This window comes from Oncorhynchus keta, chromosome 11, assembly GCF_023373465.1.
Source record: "Oncorhynchus keta strain PuntledgeMale-10-30-2019 chromosome 11, Oket_V2, whole genome shotgun sequence".
Classification (NCBI taxonomy): domain Eukaryota; kingdom Metazoa; phylum Chordata; class Actinopteri; order Salmoniformes; family Salmonidae; genus Oncorhynchus; species Oncorhynchus keta.
The window spans coordinates 38,022,008-38,041,191 of record NC_068431.1 but is presented as its reverse complement, the minus strand read 5'-3'; the positions used below and the strand labels follow the sequence as shown (position 1 = coordinate 38,041,191).

General features: G+C 42.0%; 1 protein-coding gene across 1 annotated transcript; it reads left to right on the top strand.

The window, feature by feature from the left end:
* Nucleotides 1-6,643: 6,643 nt before the first annotated feature.
* Nucleotides 6,644-19,184, top strand: ercc6l (excision repair cross-complementation group 6-like). Its single transcript, XM_035780533.2, has 3 exons — nt 6,644-6,811; nt 8,196-8,237; nt 14,963-19,184. The coding sequence occupies exons 1-3, from the start codon at nt 6,762-6,764 to the stop codon at nt 18,696-18,698; spliced, it is 3,828 nt and encodes a 1,275-aa protein (XP_035636426.1). The 5' UTR covers nt 6,644-6,761; the 3' UTR covers nt 18,699-19,184.

Genomic DNA, 19,184 nt, shown 5'->3' with positions numbered 1-19,184 from the left:
GTGCAAATCCTAGAAATAGCGGTGGAAATGCTTTTATGCACAGAAATTGATATAATAACCATCATATCCAAGTAAACTTGGAGTCACATGATGATATGGTGTGTGTGGTCGGATTGGGAAACCATTCAGTTTATTAGGCTACAGATGAAATCAGTGGTGTGAAGTACTTAAGTAAAAATACTTTGAAGTACTACTTGACTATTTGGGGGTGGTATCTGTACTTTAATATTTATATTTTTAACTACTTTTACTCTGCTACATTCCTAAAGAAAATATGTACTTATTACTCCATTACATTTTCCCTGACACAGAAAAGTACTCATTACATTTCGAAGGCTCAGGCAGGACAGCAATTTGGTCCAATTCACGCACATACCAATATAATGCATCTTCATCCCTACTGGGTCTGATCTGGCGGACTCAATAAACACACAATACTGAATTTGTAAATTATGTCAAAGTGTTAGAGTGATCCATCTGTCTGTAAATAAAAAAACAAGAAAATTGTTTAATCTGGTTTGCTTAATGTGCTTTATCTTGGCCAGGTCGCAGTTGTAAATGAGAACTTGTTCTCAACTAGCCTACCTGGTTAAATAAAGGTGAAATAAAATAAATAAAAAATAATATAAGGAATTTGATGTATACCATTTACTTTTACTCAAGTATGTCAATTTAGTACTTTTCATCATTGTACTTCAGTAAATCTAAAACCAGATACTTTTAGACTTTTCCCCCAGTAGTATTTTACCAGTTGTGTAAAGTACTTAAGTATAAATAAATACTTAAGTATTACTTGTCGTTTTTTTTGAGTATCTGTACTTTACAATTGATATTTTTGACTACTTTTACTTCACTACATTCCTAAAGAAAATGGTGTACTCTTTACCTCATGCATTTTCCCTGAAGCCCAAAAGTACTCGTTACATTTTGAATGCTTAGCAGGACAGGAAAATTGCCTAATTCACACACTTATCAAGAGAACATCCCTGGTCATCCCTACTGCCTCTGCTCTGGCGGAGTCACTAAACACATGCTTAATTTGCGGTTGTGTAAAGTACTTAAGTAAAAATACTTTAAAGTACTACATAAGTCATTTTCTTGGGTATCTGTACTTTACTTAACTATTTATATTTTTGACTACTTTTACTTTTACTTCACTATATTCCTAAAGAAAATAATGTACTTTTTACTCCATACATTTTCCCTGACACCTAAAAGTACTTGTTACATTTCGAATGTAAAATGGTCCAATTCACTCGCTTATCAAGAGAACAACACCCACCACTGTGACCTGTATGCTCTAGTCGGCTGGCCCTCGCTACATATTCGTCGCCAGACCCATTGGCTCCAGGTCATCTATAAGTCTATGCTAGGTAAAGCTCCGCCTTATCTCAGTTCACTGGTCACGATAACAACACCCACCCGTAGCACCCGTTCCAGCAGGTATATCTCACTGATCATCCCCAAAGCCAACACCTCATTTGGCCGCCTTTCCTTCCAGTTCTCTGCTGCCAGTGACTGGAACGAATTGCAAAAATAGCTGAAGTTGGAGACTTTTATTTCACTCACCAACTTTATACATCAACTATCTGAGCAGTTAACCGATCGCTGCAGCTGTACATAGTCCATCTGTAAATAGCCCACCCAATCTACCTACCTCATCCTCATACTGTTTTTATTTTATTTACTTTTCTGCTCTTTTGCACACCAGTATCTCTACTTGCACATCATCATCTGCTCATTTATCACTCCAGTGTTAATCTGCTAAATTGTAATTATTCGCTCCTATGACCTATTTATTGCCTACCTCCTCATGCCTTTTGCACACACTGTATATAGACTTTCTTTCTTTTCTACTGTGTCATTGACTTGTTTATTGTGTTATTGGCTTGTTTATTGTTTACTCCATGTGTAACTCTGTGTTGTTGCCTGTGTCACACTGCTTTGCTTTATCTTGGCCAGGTCACAGTTTTAAATGAGAACTTGTTCTCAACTAGCCTTCCTGGTTAAATAAAGGTGAAATAATAAATTAAAATGAAAACAACCCTGGTCATCCCTACTGCCTCTGATCTGGTGGACTCACTAAGCACAAATACTTAATGAGTGTCCCCCTGGCTATCAGTACGACTTGATTAGTTCAGTGTTAACTAGCTACATAGCTGTCTTTGTTTCCAAGATAATTGTGTAGTTTAGTGTGTGTAGCCTTGGAGTGATTATCTTAATTCACTGAGGTTCGCTAGCCAGCTATTTGTCGTCCTTAACGTAGGAGACTCTGCTAGCTAGCTAACTGCTAACAGCTAGCCAACGTCTGCTGTTTTGAATTCAACAACCCGGTCAGGTGGTTTCACATTTTCGTTTCATTGCAGTGCAGCGGTTGATTTGTTTGATCGTGGCTAGCTGCATAGCCGTCTTTGTTTCAAAGATAATTGTGTAGTCTAGACCGATTCCCTAGGTTAGCTAGCCAGCTATTGTCGTTCTTTTAACTCAACGTAACGTAAACAACACTGCTAGCTAGCCAGCTAGCCCCGAATAGCAGCACTGTAGAATTATTACACTCAACGGAACGACTTGATTAGTGTAGTGTCAACAACGCAGCTACTGCCAGCTAGCCTACTTTAGCAGTACTGTATCATTTTAATCATTTTAGTCAATAAGATTCTTGCTACGTAAGCTTAACTTTCTGAACATTCGAGACGTGTAGTCCGCTTGTCATTCCAATTTCCTTGCATTAGCGTAGCCTTTTCTGTAGCCTGTCAACTATGTGTCTGTCTATCCCTGCTCTCTCCTCTCTGCACAGACCATACAAACGCTCCACACCGCGTGGCCGCGACCACCCTAACCTGGTGGTCCCAGCGCGTACGACCCACGTGGAGTTCCAGGTCTCTGGTAGCCTCTGGAACTGCCAATCTGCGGCCAACAAGGCAGAGTTCATCTCAGCCTATGCCTCCCTCCAGTCCCTTGACTTCTTGGCACTGACGGAAACATGGATCACCACAGATAACACTGCTACTCCTACTGCTCTCTCCTCGTCCGCCCACGTGTTCTCGCACACCCCGAGAGCTTCTGGTCAGCGGGGTGGTGGCACCGGGATCCTCATCTCTCCCAAGTGGTCTTTCTCTCTTTCTCCCCTTACCCATCTGTCTATTGCCTCCTTTGAATTCCATGCTGTCACAGTTACCAGCCCTTTCAAGCTTAACATCCTTATCATTTATCGCCCTCCAGGTTCCTCGGAGAGTTCATCAATGAGCTTGATGCCTTGATAAGCTCCTTTCCTGAGGACGGCTCACCTCTCACAGTTCTGGGCGACTTTAACCTCCCCACGTCTACCTTTGACTCATTCCTCTCTGCCTCCTTCTTTCCACTCCTCTCCTCTTTTGACCTCACCCTCTCACCCTCCCCCTACTCACAAGGCAGGCAATACGCTTGACCTCATCTTTACTAGATGCTGTTCTTCCACTAACCTCATTGCAACTCCTCCAAGTCTCCGACCACTACCTTGTATCCTTTTCCCTCTCGCTCTCATCCAACACTTCCCACACTGCCCCTACTCGGATGGTATCGCGCCGTCCCAATCTTCGCTCTCTCTCCCCCGCTACTCTCTCCTCTTCCATCCTATCTTCTCTTCCCTCTGCTCAAACTTTCTCCAACCTATCTCCTGATTCTGCCTCCTCAACCCTCCTCTCCTCCCTTACTGCATCCTTTGACTCCCTATGTCCCCTATCCTCCAGGCCGGCTCGGTCCTCCCCTCCCGCTCCGTGGCTCGACGACTCATTGCGAGCTCACAGAACAGGGCTCCGGGCAGCCGAGCGGAAATGGAGGAAAACTCGCCTCCCTGCGGACCTGGCATCCTTTCACTCCCTCCTCTCTACATTTTCCTCCTCTGTCTCTGCTGCTAAAGCCACTTTCTACCATTCTAAATTCCAAGCATCTGCCTCTAACCCTAGGAAGCTCTTTGCCACCTTCTCCTCCCTCCTGAATCCTCCCCCCTCCCTCCTCCCTCTCTGCAGATGACTTCGTCAACCATTTTGAAAAGAAGGTCGATGACATCCGATCCTCGTTTGCTAAGTCAAACGACACCGCTGGTTCTGCTCACACTGCCCTACCCTATGCTCTGACCTCTTTCTCCCCTCTCTCTCCAGATGAAATCTCGCGTCTTGTGACGGCCGGCCGCCCAACAACCTGCCCGCTTGACCCTATCCCCTCCTCTCTTCTCCAGACCATTTCCGGAGACCTTCTCCCTTACCTTACCTCGCTCATCAACTCATCCCTGACCGCTGGCTACGTCCCTCCCGTCTTCAAGAGAGCGAGAGTTGCACCCCTTCTGAAAAAACCTACACTCGATCCCTCCGATGTCAACAACTACAGACCAGTATCCCTTCTCTCTTTTCTCTCCAAAACTCTTGAGCGTGCCGTCCTTGGCCAGCTCTACCGCTATCTCTCTCAGAATGACCTTCTTGATCCAAATCAGTCAGGTTTCAAGACTAGTCATTCAACTGAGACTGCTCTTCTCTGTATCACGGAGGCGCTCCGCACTGCTAAAGCTAACTCTCTCTCCTCTGCTCTCATCCTTCTAGACCTATCGGCTGCCTTCGATACTGTGAACCATCAGATCCTCCTCTCCACCCTCTCCGAGTTGGGCATCTCCGGCGCGGCCCACGCTTGGATTGCGTCCTACCTGACAGGTCGCTCCTACCAGGTGGCGTGGCGAGAATCTGTCTCCTCACCACGCGCTCTCACCACTGGTGTCCCCCAGGGCTCTGTTCTAGGCCCTCTCTTATTCTCGCTATACACCAAGTCACTTGGCTCTGTCATAACCTCACATGGTCTCTCCTATCATTGCTATGCAGACGACACACAATTAATCTTCTCCTTTCCCCCTTCTGATGACCAGGTGGCGAATCGCATCTCTGCATGTCTGGCAGACATATCAGTGTGGATGACGGATCACCACCTCAAGCTGAACCTCAGCAAGACGGAGCTCCTCTTCCTCCCGGGGAAGGACTGCCCGTTCCATGATCTCGCCATCACGGTTGACAACTCCATTGTGTCCTCCTCCCAGAGCGCTAAGAACCTTGGCGTGATCCTGGACAACACCCTGACGTTCTCAACTAACATCAAGGCGGTGTCCCGTTCCTGTAGGTTCATGCTCTACAACATCCGCAGAGTACGACCCTGCCTCACACAGGAAGCGGCGCAGGTCCTAATCCAGGCACTTGTCATCTCCCGTCTTGATTACTGCAACTCGCTGTTGGCTGGGCTCCCTGCCTGTGCCATTAAACCCCTACAACTCATCCAGAACGCCGCAGCCCGTCTGGTGTTCAACCTTCCCAAGTTCTCTCACGTCACCCCGCTCCTCCGCTCTCTCCACTGGCTTCCAGTTGAAGCTCGCATCCGCTACAAGACCATGGTGCTCGCCACGGAGCTGTGAGGGGAACGGCACCTCAGTACCTCCAGGCTCTGATCAGGCCCTACACCCAAACAAGGGCACTGCGTTCATCCACCTCTGGCCTGCTTGCCTCCCTACCACTGAGGAAGTACAGTTCCCGCTCAGCCCAGTCAAAACTGTTCGCTGCTCTGGCCCCCAATGGTGGAACAAACTCCCTCACGACGCCAGGACAGCGGAGTCAATCACCACCTTCCGGAGACACCTGAAACCCCACCTCTTCAAGGAATACCTAGGATAGGGTAAGTAAGGGTAAGTAATCCTTCTCACCCCCCTTCTCCCCCAACAAGATTTAGATGCAAGTGGCTGTTCCACTGGTTGTCATAAGGTGTATGCACCAATTTGTAAGTCGCTCTGGATAAGAGCGTCTGCTAAATGACTTAAATGTAAATGTAAATGTAAATTAAAAATGCATAAACATTATGCCGCCTGGTTTACTTAATATAAGTAATTTGAAATAATTTATACTTTTTTACTTTTGAAAGTTAAGTATATTTTAGCAATTACATTTACTTTTGATACTTTGGTATATTTAAAACCAAATACTTTTCACAGGGTGGTAAAGTGCACCTTTGACAAATAAAAATATTATAATATAATAATATATAATAATAATAATTATCGCTCTTATCCATAATAATCTGATCATGTAGACTAGCCCACCAGCATTGCCATACCAGCACTGTGTCTGTGAGTTGTTGGCTATTAAGATATTTTAGCTCACATGCAAAGACAAGATTAGGCACCACTGCTATTTAATGCAACAGTTTTTGTGACAAAACAATCAGTAGGGTTGAAAATGCGATGGAAACACGAACTTTAGATTTGTATTTGGTAAATTAACATTTAAGCGAAAATGTTAAAGTTGTGTGCACTACGTCATCAGGCACTGGTTTTTATTTGGTGGAAACACCACTTTTTATTTATTTTATTTTATTTCACCTTTATTTAACCAGGTAGGCAAGTTGAGAACAAGTTCTCATTTACAATTGCGACCTGGCCACTAAAGGGAATATTGGCATATTTTCTATATGCAGCTTCTAGAATATTCGCATGGAAATCAATTCGCCAACTGAATGGAAACCTACCTTTTGACTGATTTTTCATAGAGAAATTCCTTTATATTGGCTGGTTCCTCCCACTTAAAATATTTTCCATTTGATAATACACTGCGCATGTGCAAAATCGAAACATGCGATTCGTTTGAAATATTTGGCGGGGAGATCCGTTGGCGTTGCGCAGTCAAAGCGAAGCACAGGCAAAGCGAAGCACAGGCGAGTCCCAATGCATCACAAATGAAATAATCCCAACAAAAACAATGGACAACTCAAATCACCTAATTGCGAAGATGTCGGAGAAATTGGAGAAGTAAGTTTCTAAAGAAAAAAGCCTGCTGAATGCTAACTACTGCACGTTTAGCATCCTGTCCAATACAATGTTAGCTATAGCTAGAGAAGTTCACCCTCACTAGCAATTATGTTGCTAACTTGCTAGCTACTGTAGTTGTTACTAGATAATTAACTGTTTTGGTTTAACCTAAGTATTGAATAATTCAATACGGCCAAATGGTTTTGTAACGTAAATTTTAGCTGCTTAGCTAGCTATATACGTTAGCCAGGGAGGAAGAGGCGAAACCAGTATAAATCATATTTTTTTACACTATAGCCACATGAAGTCAAATATCCGGATAGTACTGTAAAGCTGACCAACCCACCTATTTGCCAGCATGGCCGACCACTTGTTTACATTTACATTTTTGAAAGTTTTTTAAAAATGTTTACAGCTGCACTAGGATCAGACAGGCTTCCTGTGTAGCTTAACTACATCACTGCTAACCCGGCACAACTGAGGCGTCAATCCAGGGATAAGCAATGTGTTGTACTCCGAATTTTCCCATTTATCCCAACTGTGCCATTTGGGAAGATTGAACGACTGCTAGTTTATTCTCGAAAATTGACCTCGCTGTCATCTTATAGGTAGAAGCCACAGCAGCCGTTTTGAATCATTTGTTGTTCAACACCAGGTGCCTTTCCTTAATGGCTACTGCTAGCTAGCATGAGGACGAAAACTATAGTTTACAACAAAAAAAGTAATTACATATTCTCTGTGTAACAGTTGGGATAATGGCACAATTCGAGTACAACACATTTCTTATTCCCGAATTGAGGTACGTTTTCCAGACTGTCTTAATCTACAAATAAGGCCTGTAGAAACCTAGTGCAGTTTTAAGCAAGCAGGACAGATGTGCTGGCTAAATCCAGAGTAAGGTGTTGGGATGTAATGTTTCAGCGACGTGCATCGGTCCCGGATTCAAACGTTTGAGATACTGCATCTGTCCGCGGACCCCAAACCGACCCAAATGTAGCATACATTGGTCAGAAAATACATTCAAATGTTACGAATCGCCGATTCACTAACCGAGGTAAAGACAGTTTTAAGTTGGATATTCGACAGATTTTCGCGATTTCAAACCTGAACATGAATTCGCTTTACAAAGCTAATAAAAATGTGGAAATGTGAGCGGCATTTTGTATTCCTAGTAGAATTAGTTAGGTAGCGTAAACAAAGTAAATGTTTCTGAAATAAATGTTAGTGCATCGAATCACATCAATTCATATTCAAATAAAACCATATCGCAATAAAACGTATTGTTCCTGTATCGGGGTCCATGTATCTAGATAAGTATCCAATCGTTTTTAAATGGAAAGATGCACATCCCTACTAAGGTGCTAATATTATGCTTATTTTATAGGTCATTGTCAATGGACACTGAGGAGACGGAGACCTACCAGAGGTATGTGGGAGGAAGATTATCATGTTAATCTCTTAAGAACACAATTCTGAAAAATACACAAATATTACTGTGGTAGCTTTTATTGCAGGACTTTGAGTGTGGGGAAATCACCTCACTAGTCAGCCTATTAATTATTGAACATTCATATTGCACTGTACACACATGGCCTTACCTATGGATCGTGGATCTATGAAATGGGGTATCACTGTCTCCATTACACCCGCAGAACACAATTCTGAAAAGCTAAATAATGTTAGTCTAGTAGTAGTGCTTTATTTTGGGACTATTAGTGGAAAATCACCTCTTATTAGTCTTAATTTATATGCATTGAACATTCATATTGCACTGTACAGCATTACCTATGGATTGTGTATACATTGAATTGAGTCAGTCTACTCAGTGACACCCACAGAACACAATTCTGAAGAGTTTACACGTATTCGTGTTGTAGCTCTTACTTTGTCTATGGGAAATCACCTCTCTCGTGAGCCTTTTATACGCATTGAATGAATCTTCCATTTGCAATTATGCAGTCCTCCAATATGTCCACAGTGAGAATTCAATACATTTAACAGTTTAGACTATATACATTGAATTTACTGTAAAACAGATGCCCCGCTTCACATTTCTGAAAATTGTAAAACAATGATTTAATTAATGTGAATCGGTTCTTTTTTACAAACCGAATGATTCACTTTGCCATTGTAGTAGTTGGGGTTCGGTTCAATCGTGGTGAATCAACATTTACATTACATTTAAGTCATTTAGCAGACGCTCTTATCCAGAGCGACTTACAAATTGGTGCATTCACCTTATGACATCCAGTGGAACAGCCACTTTACAATAGTGCATCTAAATCTTTTAAGGGGGGGTGAGAAGGATTACTTTATCCTATCCTAGGTATTCCTTAAAGAGGTGGGGTTTCAGGTGTCTCCGGAAGGTGGTGATTGACTCTGCTGTCCTGGCGTCGTGGGGGAGTTTGTTCCACCATTGGGGGGCCAGAGCAGCGAACAGTTTTGACTGGGCTGAGCGGGAACTGTACTTCCTCAGTGGTAGGGAGGCGAGCAGGCCAGAGGTGAATGAACGCAGTGCCCTTGTTTGGGTGTAGGGCCCAAATCAAATCAAATCATGGGAATCAAAATAATAATTTATGAATTGCAAACAGTAAAAGGAAAAAATGTTAGCTGTAGCCTTTTGGAGTGTGTCATCGCAAAACTTATTTTGTAGATATTTTAAGTTGATTGGGACATTAAATTGATTGGACACTGCAACTAAATATATGCTAATAGTCAGCCTAAAGTAAACACTTCTAAAGTAAGACAAATAGGGACCTATACAAATCTGTGATGCAGAAACTCATGCTGAAACAGTAATTTCTAAAGGTTGTCTACCAAGAACTTCCCAATTAAATGTTGACTGCAAAATAGGCCTACCTGGCAGAATGATATCATGATGTCTATCAGTTGGGTGCACATTTGTTTAGCAAACAATGGCATTGCATGTGCAGTACAGAAACACTGCTAGTAACGCAATGGTCTCTTGCTAGGTGCACAGTTGAATTAAAGGGAACTACACCCTCCATAATTTCCCCAAATATTTTTCCCATACTTTAACTGGTCTCCTGATGTGGTTAAATACTTATTGTGTACTTAGAACATCCACTTCTGTTATTGTTAAATGAAATTAAGTGAATCTGAAAACACTACGAAAAATGCCAATCAAACTGAATTTGGGTGATAATATATTGGGCCCTATAATTGGCTAAAATAGAATATGCACATTTCCTGGAGAAAATGTGGGCTTGCTTCACCTGTCGAAGCCTTTGTATGGTAGTGGGAGTTTGCTTTGCCTCTTCTTTGTCTCTTGGCTGATTTTTGGGGAAGTTCTTCTCCATTGGCAGGTTGTTCTTTCCATTTGACAATACACAGCGCATGTTCAAAATCGAAACGTGACTTGTTTGAAATATGTGGCGTAGAGAACTGTTACGCATTCAAAGCACAGACGAACAGGAAATCCCAATGCAACATCCAGGCAACACAAGTGAAATTATGTCCGTCTTGCTGGTTCGTTTTGTGTACATCTCAAACCACAGCTGTCTGTTTCTCCGAAAAACTGTCATCATGCTAGGTAGCAGAAGCCACAGCAGCCATTTTGACTGAAACTGCAATTCCAATCAGCTCCTTTGTTGCTCAACACATGTTAGCATGAGGATGAAAATGACAGGTTACTTAACTAGCTTTCGTTAAATCTTCTTGGTGTATCAGTTGGGGTAATGGTACCATTCTGAGCCACCGTTACTATTCCCACCAAGTATGTCAACCCTATTGGTGCGATATGGAGGGTGTTTGCCTTTCGCACCAGTGACTTGGGTTTTATTCCCTTCCCTGTTTGCTTCAATACCAAAAGGCAAACATTTGTTGGTGGGGTCTCTAGATGTTTTACTAAAGTTTAGTATTCTTACAAAGGGTCCAACTTAATTTATTCTGCTATAATTAGTATTTTTGCTTGCCCCACAGCTCAAAAAAATGACATTTATTTTACTAGGCAAGTCAGTTTAGGTCAATTTCTTATTTACAATGACGACCAAACTTGGATGACGCTGGACCAATTGTGCACCGCCCTATGGGACTCCCATTCACGGCTGGATGTGATACAACCTGGATTTGAACCAGGGACTGTAGTTATGCCTCTTGCACTGAGATGCAGTGCCTTAGACCGCTGCACCACTCAGGAGCCCTTAAATTGGTTACAGTTAATACATTTTGCATGGCTTTATTGTAAAATTAGTGCATTAATTATGTAACGCCATTCTGACCCTGTTTAGCATTTTCTAGTGAGCCCAATTGTGGCATGATTCCACTATTTGTATCTTTTTGCATCAGTTTCAGTGGCAGGCGTATTTTGTAGGCAAACCGCTAATTCCACTATTTTTACGAATCACTGATGTATTTCACATCTGGGTTCTTCATACCTCCTCAGTGGTGAAGATTTTGAAGTAAACTACACCCAGGGTAGGGGCAACAAGTCAGGTACAGACATAAAAAGCATTGTTAAAGGCCCAGTGTAGTCAAATGTGAGTTTCCTGTGTTTTATATATATTTCCTGAGGTTGGAATAATACTGAAAAATATGATAATGCAATTTTAGAGTAATAGACCACCTGACATTTCAGCCTGTTGTGGTGGGATGGAGTTCTGGTCTGCCTGATGATATCACCCGGCGGTAAATTAGTTAACAGACCAATAAGAAAAAGTTCTAAACCTCTCTGCCAATCGAGGCTAGGTTTCAGTTTTCCCCTCACTCAAACCAAACCCAGACAGTCCTAGCAGAATTTATTTGATATTGAGATAAAAATGGCTGTCGGACATTTTTTTTAAGCAACAAAGATAGTGGTCCTCTGTAGCTCAGTTGGAAGAGCATGGCACTTGCAAGGCCAGGATGGTGGGTTTAATTCCTGGGACCACCAATGGGTAAAATGTATGCACGCATGGATGAAAGCATCTGCGGAATGGCTTATTTTGGTTATACACTGCCGTTCAGAAGTTTGGGGTCACTTAGAAATGTCCCACTTAGAAATGTCCATTAAAATTTTCATTTAAAATAACATCAAATTGATCAGAAATGCAGTGTAGACACTGCGAATGTTGAACATGACTATTGTAGCTACACAGGCGTACAGAGGCCCACTATCAGCAACCATCACTCCTGTGTTCCAATGGTGCGTGGCTTTTTCTTTGTAACTCTGAATAGAAGGCCAGCATCCCAGAGTCACCTCTTCACTGTTGACATTGAGACTGGTGTTTTGCGGGCACTATTTAATGAAGCTGTCAGTTGAGGACTTATGAGGTGTCTGTTTCTCCAACTAGACACTAATGTACTTGTCCTCTTGCTCAGTTGTGCACCGGGGCCTCCCACTCCTCTTTCAATTCTGGTTAGAGACAGTTTGCGCTGTTCTGTGACGGGAGTAGTATACAGCGTTGTATGAGATCTTCAGTTTCTTAGCAATTTCTCGCACGGAATAGCCTTCATTTCTCAGAAGAAGAATAGACTGACGAGTTTCAAAAGAAAATGCTTAGTTTCTGGCCATTTTGAGCCTGTAATCGAACCCACCAATGCTGATGCTCCAGATACTCAACCATTCTAGAAGGCCAGTTGTATTGCTTCTTTAACATCAGCACAACAGTTTTCAGCTGTGCTAACATAATTGCAAAAGGGGTTTCTAATGATCAATTAGCCTTTTAAAATAATAAACTTGGATTAGCTAACACAACTTGCCATTGGAACACATGCCCATTATCAGCAACCATCACTCATATGTAGATATTCAATTTTTTTTAAATCAGCTGTTTCCAGCTACAATAGTCATTTACAACATTAACTATGTCTACCCTGCATTTTAATGGACCAAAAATTTGCTGCTTTCAAAAACAAGGTCATTTCTAAGTGACCCCAAACGTTTGAAAGATAGTGTATGTTTTGATTTGTTTAACACATATTTTTTTTGTTATTGCTTACTACATGATTCCAAATGTTATTTCATAGTTTTGATGTCTTCACTATTATTCTACAATGTAAAAACTAAAAACCCTTGAATGAGTAGGTGTGTCCAAACTTTTGACTGGTACTGTATATAGATTATTTATAAAGCCAGGCACATTTAACAGTTGGACTATTGGCCTTTTTTAGACTAGTTGAGTATCTGGAGCATCAGCATTTTTAAACAGACCAACCAGTGCTCCCGCACATTGGCTAACCGGTCTATCTGCATTGTGTCCCACCACCCATCAACCCCTCTTTTACGCTACTGCTATAATTATTTTGACATATAACCATATATAATTTCAGTATAACATGTCTTAGAATGATTGACTGTGTCATGGTTTACGTAATGGATTAGTCACAGGTGCGAATCAGACAAGTGAGCCAGCAGCACACCACCCTGCATCCCACTGCTATCTTTCCTCTGAAGCTAAGCAGGGTTGTTCCTGGTTGGTCCCGGGATTGGGACATTGCCCTGTGTAGTGTTCAGTCTTTTGGATGGGACGTTAAACGGGTGCCTTGACTCTCTGTGGTCACTAAAGATCCCATGGCACTTATCGTAAGAGTAGGGGTGTTAACCCCGGTGTCCTGGCTAAATTCCCAATCTGGCCCTCATACAATCATGGCCACCTAATCATCCCCAGCTTCCAAATGGCTCTTTTATCCCCCCCCTTTAACTATTCCCCAGGTCATTGATGTAAATCAGAATGTGTTTAGTCAACTTACCTGATAAAATAAGGGTAATCAAATACTGAAAATGAATATGCATTTATATCTTTTTACTACTTAGAATATTTTTGCATTATAATTAAAAAAGAACGCAGCATTTCGGAGGACATTTTCAGTCGTATATAAAAATATATATATATATAATAGGGGGAAGGGGGACATTAGTGTAAGGCCCCCCCATTGCTAGGTAAAACAACTGAAAAATATAGCTATTTCATCTAACATAATCAAGGGAATGCGTGATTCATATTTTGTTTGTCAACATGTCAAAATAGTATCCAGAATGGTCAGATTGCTTTTTGTGCATATAAGGCGTAGGGCTATGCTACATAATTAACCGCCTGAGGAAGTGGGAACTTTTGCTAACTTTATGAACCATGTAATTAATTAATCTCTAATGTCCTACAAAAGCTTTCCAGCGCTAGGCCTGTGTTACTAGATGTAGTCACCGTAAATGTCCTGCAAAACAAGCCTACTCAGATTGTAAGGTGGTGCCATTTTCCTTAATGTTGAGAAATAAATCATATACTCACCGAAGGCATATATGTACCTCTAACAAAAACAACAGTAGTTGTATCTCTCCCTCCCTGTGCGCACAGCACCTCGCCCACACAGCAGTGGAACAGGGACCAGCTTAGGGCATGATAAGGGCAAAATATATTGAGATTTTTATTTGCGATATAGATCAAAACACTTGGGTGCACTGTTGGAATCATTTATATTAGGAAGCTAGGTGGAATGCAGCATTGTTCTTGTTTGGAACAATCTTTTGACTGGATTTGACCTAACAGCATGCACATTTATAGTGAATCTAATAGCAAGGAGAAGGAACTGTGCTGCTTGATTGACAGGGGGTGGGGCTTGGTGTGTGTGTGGGAAGCAGCCTCAAGAGGAGAGGACTGACATACGGAGTAAACTATACTGTCACACGTTGCTTGGTGGTGTTTCAAAATATTGCATGGAATTTGAATCTCTTGCTATATAGATATTACATGTCAATATTGCGATTTCAATGTAAATTCTAATTTAGCCTTCGACAGGCAGATAATTTCATAGCAGGAATCAATATGATGCACAAGGCTACTGGTGACCAAATAATGTGTTTTGAGCAAACAAACCTGCAAGAGCTTTCTATAGCATAATGAACGAAAATTACAGATCAGAACCATTTTGCTTAGGTAAGAGGAAGGCAATGTCGGTAATTTACGGTATACCCTTCTGGCTCTAGGCTGAGAAGTGGAAACTGGTCTTAATGACAAGATGGAAATGTCTGCACTGCAGACATTTTGTCATACATTCTTTCATACCAAGATTTGAACTGCTGCGTCGCAATGCTTTTTGTGCTGTTTTTCAACAGCTGTATCATACACGATATCCTATTATGATATAGATTACTGACTTATCTAATTCTATTACTTTAAAAAACAAACATTTACAAGTGTTTTCTTTCTTTTAAAGGTACATCAGGGGTGGAAAAGATGCTGCCAGACAAGGAAATATGTCAAAATCATTGGAACTGTTCAAGCTGGCCCATGACATCCACCCTGGTGATAAACTTTGGAGCAGGATAAAGAAACTTCAGGAGGCTATAAAAGAGATGACACAGCAAGGCTCAGAGAGTGAGGATGAAGATTTTGTCAATGTCAACAACAGTGGTCTAATGCTTTTCAAAGAAATGTATGACAAACTGTATGATCATCAGCAAGAGGGGGTTGCTTTTTTGTACGGTCTCCACAGAGATGGTCGTCAAGGAGGAATCCTAGCTGATGACATGGGCTTAGGGAAGACAATTCAGGTCATATCGTTTCTCTCTGGTATGTATGATGCTGACTTGGTAAAGCATACCCTGCTCATCATGCCAACCTCACTCATCAAGAACTGGACCAAGGAATTTGCCAAATGGACTCCTGGAATGAGAGTCAAAGAGTTTCATGGCACAAACAAAGTGGAACGCAACAGGAACTTGGAGAAGATTCAAAGAAGAGGTGGTGTCATAATCACTACATACCAAATGCTGATCACTAACTGGGAACTTCTCTCGTCTTACAATGGTAGAGAATTCAAATGGGATTATGTAATCCTAGATGAGGCACACAAGATCAAAACCTCCTCAACCAAGACAGCCAAAAGTGCACATGCAATTCCTGCCAGGAATCGTGTACTTCTTACAGGCACACCTGTACAGAATAATCTGAGAGAAATGTGGGCTCTTTTTGATTTTGCTTGTCAAGGGGCACTTCTTGGTACTTCTAAAACCTTCAAAACACAGTATGAAAGTCCCATCACCCGTGCAAGAGAGAAGGATGCCACCCCAGGTGAGAAGGCCCTGGGGCTCAAGATGTCAGAGAACCTCATGGCCATCATAAATCCATACTTCCTAAGGAGGACAAAGGCAGAAGTACAGAGAAAAACACAAAACCGTGTGAAAGCCTGTGAAAAGGACCTTGAAAACGAAGTCCCAAGTAGTAGTACTGGTGGTGGTGGTGGTGCAGAAATGCCGAACCTCACCAGGAAGAATGATCTAATTATCTGGACGTACCTGAGCTCAGTTCAGGAGGAAATCTACAATCAGTTCTTATCCCTAGATAACATCAAGGAGCTACTCATGACCACCAGGTCACCGTTGGCTGAACTGAATATCCTGAAGAAATTGTGTGACCACCCAAGACTTCTCTCTGCCAGGGCTGTTGCTCAGTTAGGCCTAGAAGAAGGAACAAGTGCAAACTATCATGGTGATGAAAATGAATCTGCTGCACACAGAATCGACAACATATCTGATGAAACACTAATATCAGAATCTGGAAAGATGATGTTTCTCATTGCACTTTTGGAAAGGCTTAAGGAAGAAGGCCATTGCACACTTGTTTTCTCTCAGTCAAGGAAGATGTTGGACATTCTTGAACGGGTTCTAGTGAACAAGCGTTTCAAGGTGGTGAGACTTGATGGCACAGTAAAACACCTCGCAGAAAGAGAGCGGCGCATCGAAATGTTCCAGACCAACAAGCAACACTCAGTCTTTCTCCTGACCACCCAAGTGGGAGGAGTTGGCATCACATTGACAGCAGCAAACCGAGTAGTTATTTTTGACCCCAGCTGGAATCCAGCCACTGATGCCCAGGCCGTTGACCGGGCCTACCGCATTGGACAAACGGAGAACGTTGTCATCTATAGACTGATCACTTGTGGCACAGTGGAGGAGAAGATCTACAGACGGCAGGTGTTCAAAGACTCCTTGATCAGACAGACCACCGGGGACAAGAAAAATCCATTCCGGTACTTCAGCAAACAAGACCTGAAAGAACTCTTCACACTACAAGACACTCGATCCTCATCAACACAGCTGCAGCTGCAGTCACTGCACTCGAGACAAAGACTCACAGATCCTAAATTGGATGAACACATCGCCCACCTTCACTCCATGGAGATGTTTGGAATATCTGATCATGACCTCATGTTCTCGCATGAAGTAGCAAACAATGAAGATGACCCTGGGGATCAGGAAGCTCACAAGTACATAGAGAACAGGGTGCAGAAAGCTCAGGAGCTGATGAAGGTGGAATCTGAGTTGCAACAGCAGTTTGCTGACCGCATTGAGTCAAACACTGAGCCGGCACATCTGCGGGAACGCCCTCAACACTATACAGTGGGGTCAACTGAGAAGAAGCCAAAGAATGAAAAACCCAGCCCCTCCTATTCTAGCCATAACCACAACTTCAACTCCCCTGTGTTGGTGGATCTTACCCATTCTGGGTCTGGTGACGAGGAAGATATCCACAATCTGAGTAACAAATTCATTGATCTAGCTGTAGATGAAAGCATTGAGATTATAGGGCCCACTGTGGCATTTGCGACTGAGGAACAGTTCATAAAGCGCAACCATCTTTCTCCCATAGACACGTCTCTTGAGGTGTTGTTGGATGGTGAGCCAATTTACATTTCCGCTCAAGAGATTTTGGATGTGTCATCAGAAGCAAAGGATGATATTGTTGCCGTAGGACATGTTACCTCTGAAGTGGAACAAGACAACCAGCCAAATGGCAATGGTTCCCCACAATGGCAGAACTTGTCACTTCACCAAGACTTGACAATGGACCAGAAGATCTCACCTGTCAAATCCCAGAAGAATCAAAGACTTTCTATGCTACTACAGATGTCCAACAAGAGCCTAGAAAGTCATGCAGAAACATCCTCCAAAGTTGATGAACTTGAGTCTTTTGGAGGAAATTTCAATCTACAGTTAGAGGACAGCGCTAGTGATATGTTCCCAGAAGAGGAATCCGAGTCCATTGTGGGAAATTCAGGTTTCCAGTTAGAGATGGATGTCAGCTTCAATGCAGATGACAAGCCTTCTGTGACTGGAGCTGTTGAACAGAATGGAGCAGATGTTCATGTCAATTCCCCTGTTTCTGAAAACTCATACATTACTACTTTCAAGAAAAAAAGAGAAGCTTTAATTTACAATAGTGAGGAGGATGACATTGACGAAGATGAGACGCCTCATTTGATGAACAGGAACTTGGATGAAGAATTCCATGGTGTTGGTTCCTCCACACCAAAATCTGTTAAATCTGGATCCATTTCCTTTAAAACCAGGAAAAGCTTGGGAGTGAACACCTCTGTGGCCTCAAGACGTTCCTTTGTGGATTCCGTGATTGAGCATGTAGAGGACCTTGATGAGGACATGGAAGCTGAGGTTTTACTGGTGCACACTGATGAGGAAAGTGAGGTGAATGGATCTTGTGAGGTGACTGGATTTCATGAGTCTCTCATGGAAGAGGAACCCACAGGGGAAACCTTAAACACTGAGAATGAAGAGGAAAGTGAGGAAGGTGGAAGTGAGCCAATGCATGTTGAAGAATCTGAAATGGGAGAGGAGGAAGAAAGTTCTTTGGAGGAATCTACCGGTGATCATGAACTTGTTTCTAGTGAAAGAATGGACCAATGTGCCAGTGGAAAAGATGCCACATTACAGACTGTGGAATGTGTCAACAGCTGTGATTCCTCAGCTATGACTGAAGAAAAGATTTATGAAAACCATGTGGAAAATGGAAAACAATCTTTCTCTGAGGGGAAACTTGATGATGCCTTGAACTTCTTTTTGAAAGCAATTGACATTAAAAGTGGTGATCCTGAAATTCAGTTAATGACAATTAAATTGTACCGTCAGCTCGGTGAGGGGGAAAAAAAAAAGTGAAGTATTTTTGAAAAGTGTGAACTCATTGCTGTCATCTACATGCACGTACACACAATGTATCACTCACTGATAGGGGTGTCTTTTTAAAGGTGTGTCTAGTAAAACTATGTTGAAACAAATGGTTCAAATAATAGGCTAGTTAGAAATGTTTTTTGATAAATTATTTTCTTAATTGTATTTTTGCATGCTTTTGTAATGTGTATATAATTCATAAATGCAAGTAAAAAATAATGTAAAAATCTCATTTGTTTTAAAGTTTCATTGTGTAGTTTCACTGTGGAGGTTTCAATCATTACTCAGCCCATTAAATATTCAAAGGAAAATGGCATTTAGTGCTTGCTATTTTGGTTTGATGTATATGTTTTGTGATGCTAAAAACTCTTATTACTTGAGCTCTTATGTGAGCCATATATTGTATAATGATGACAATATCACACCATAAAACAGCATGTTCGGTTTCCAATAAATTAAGCAATATTAGAACGA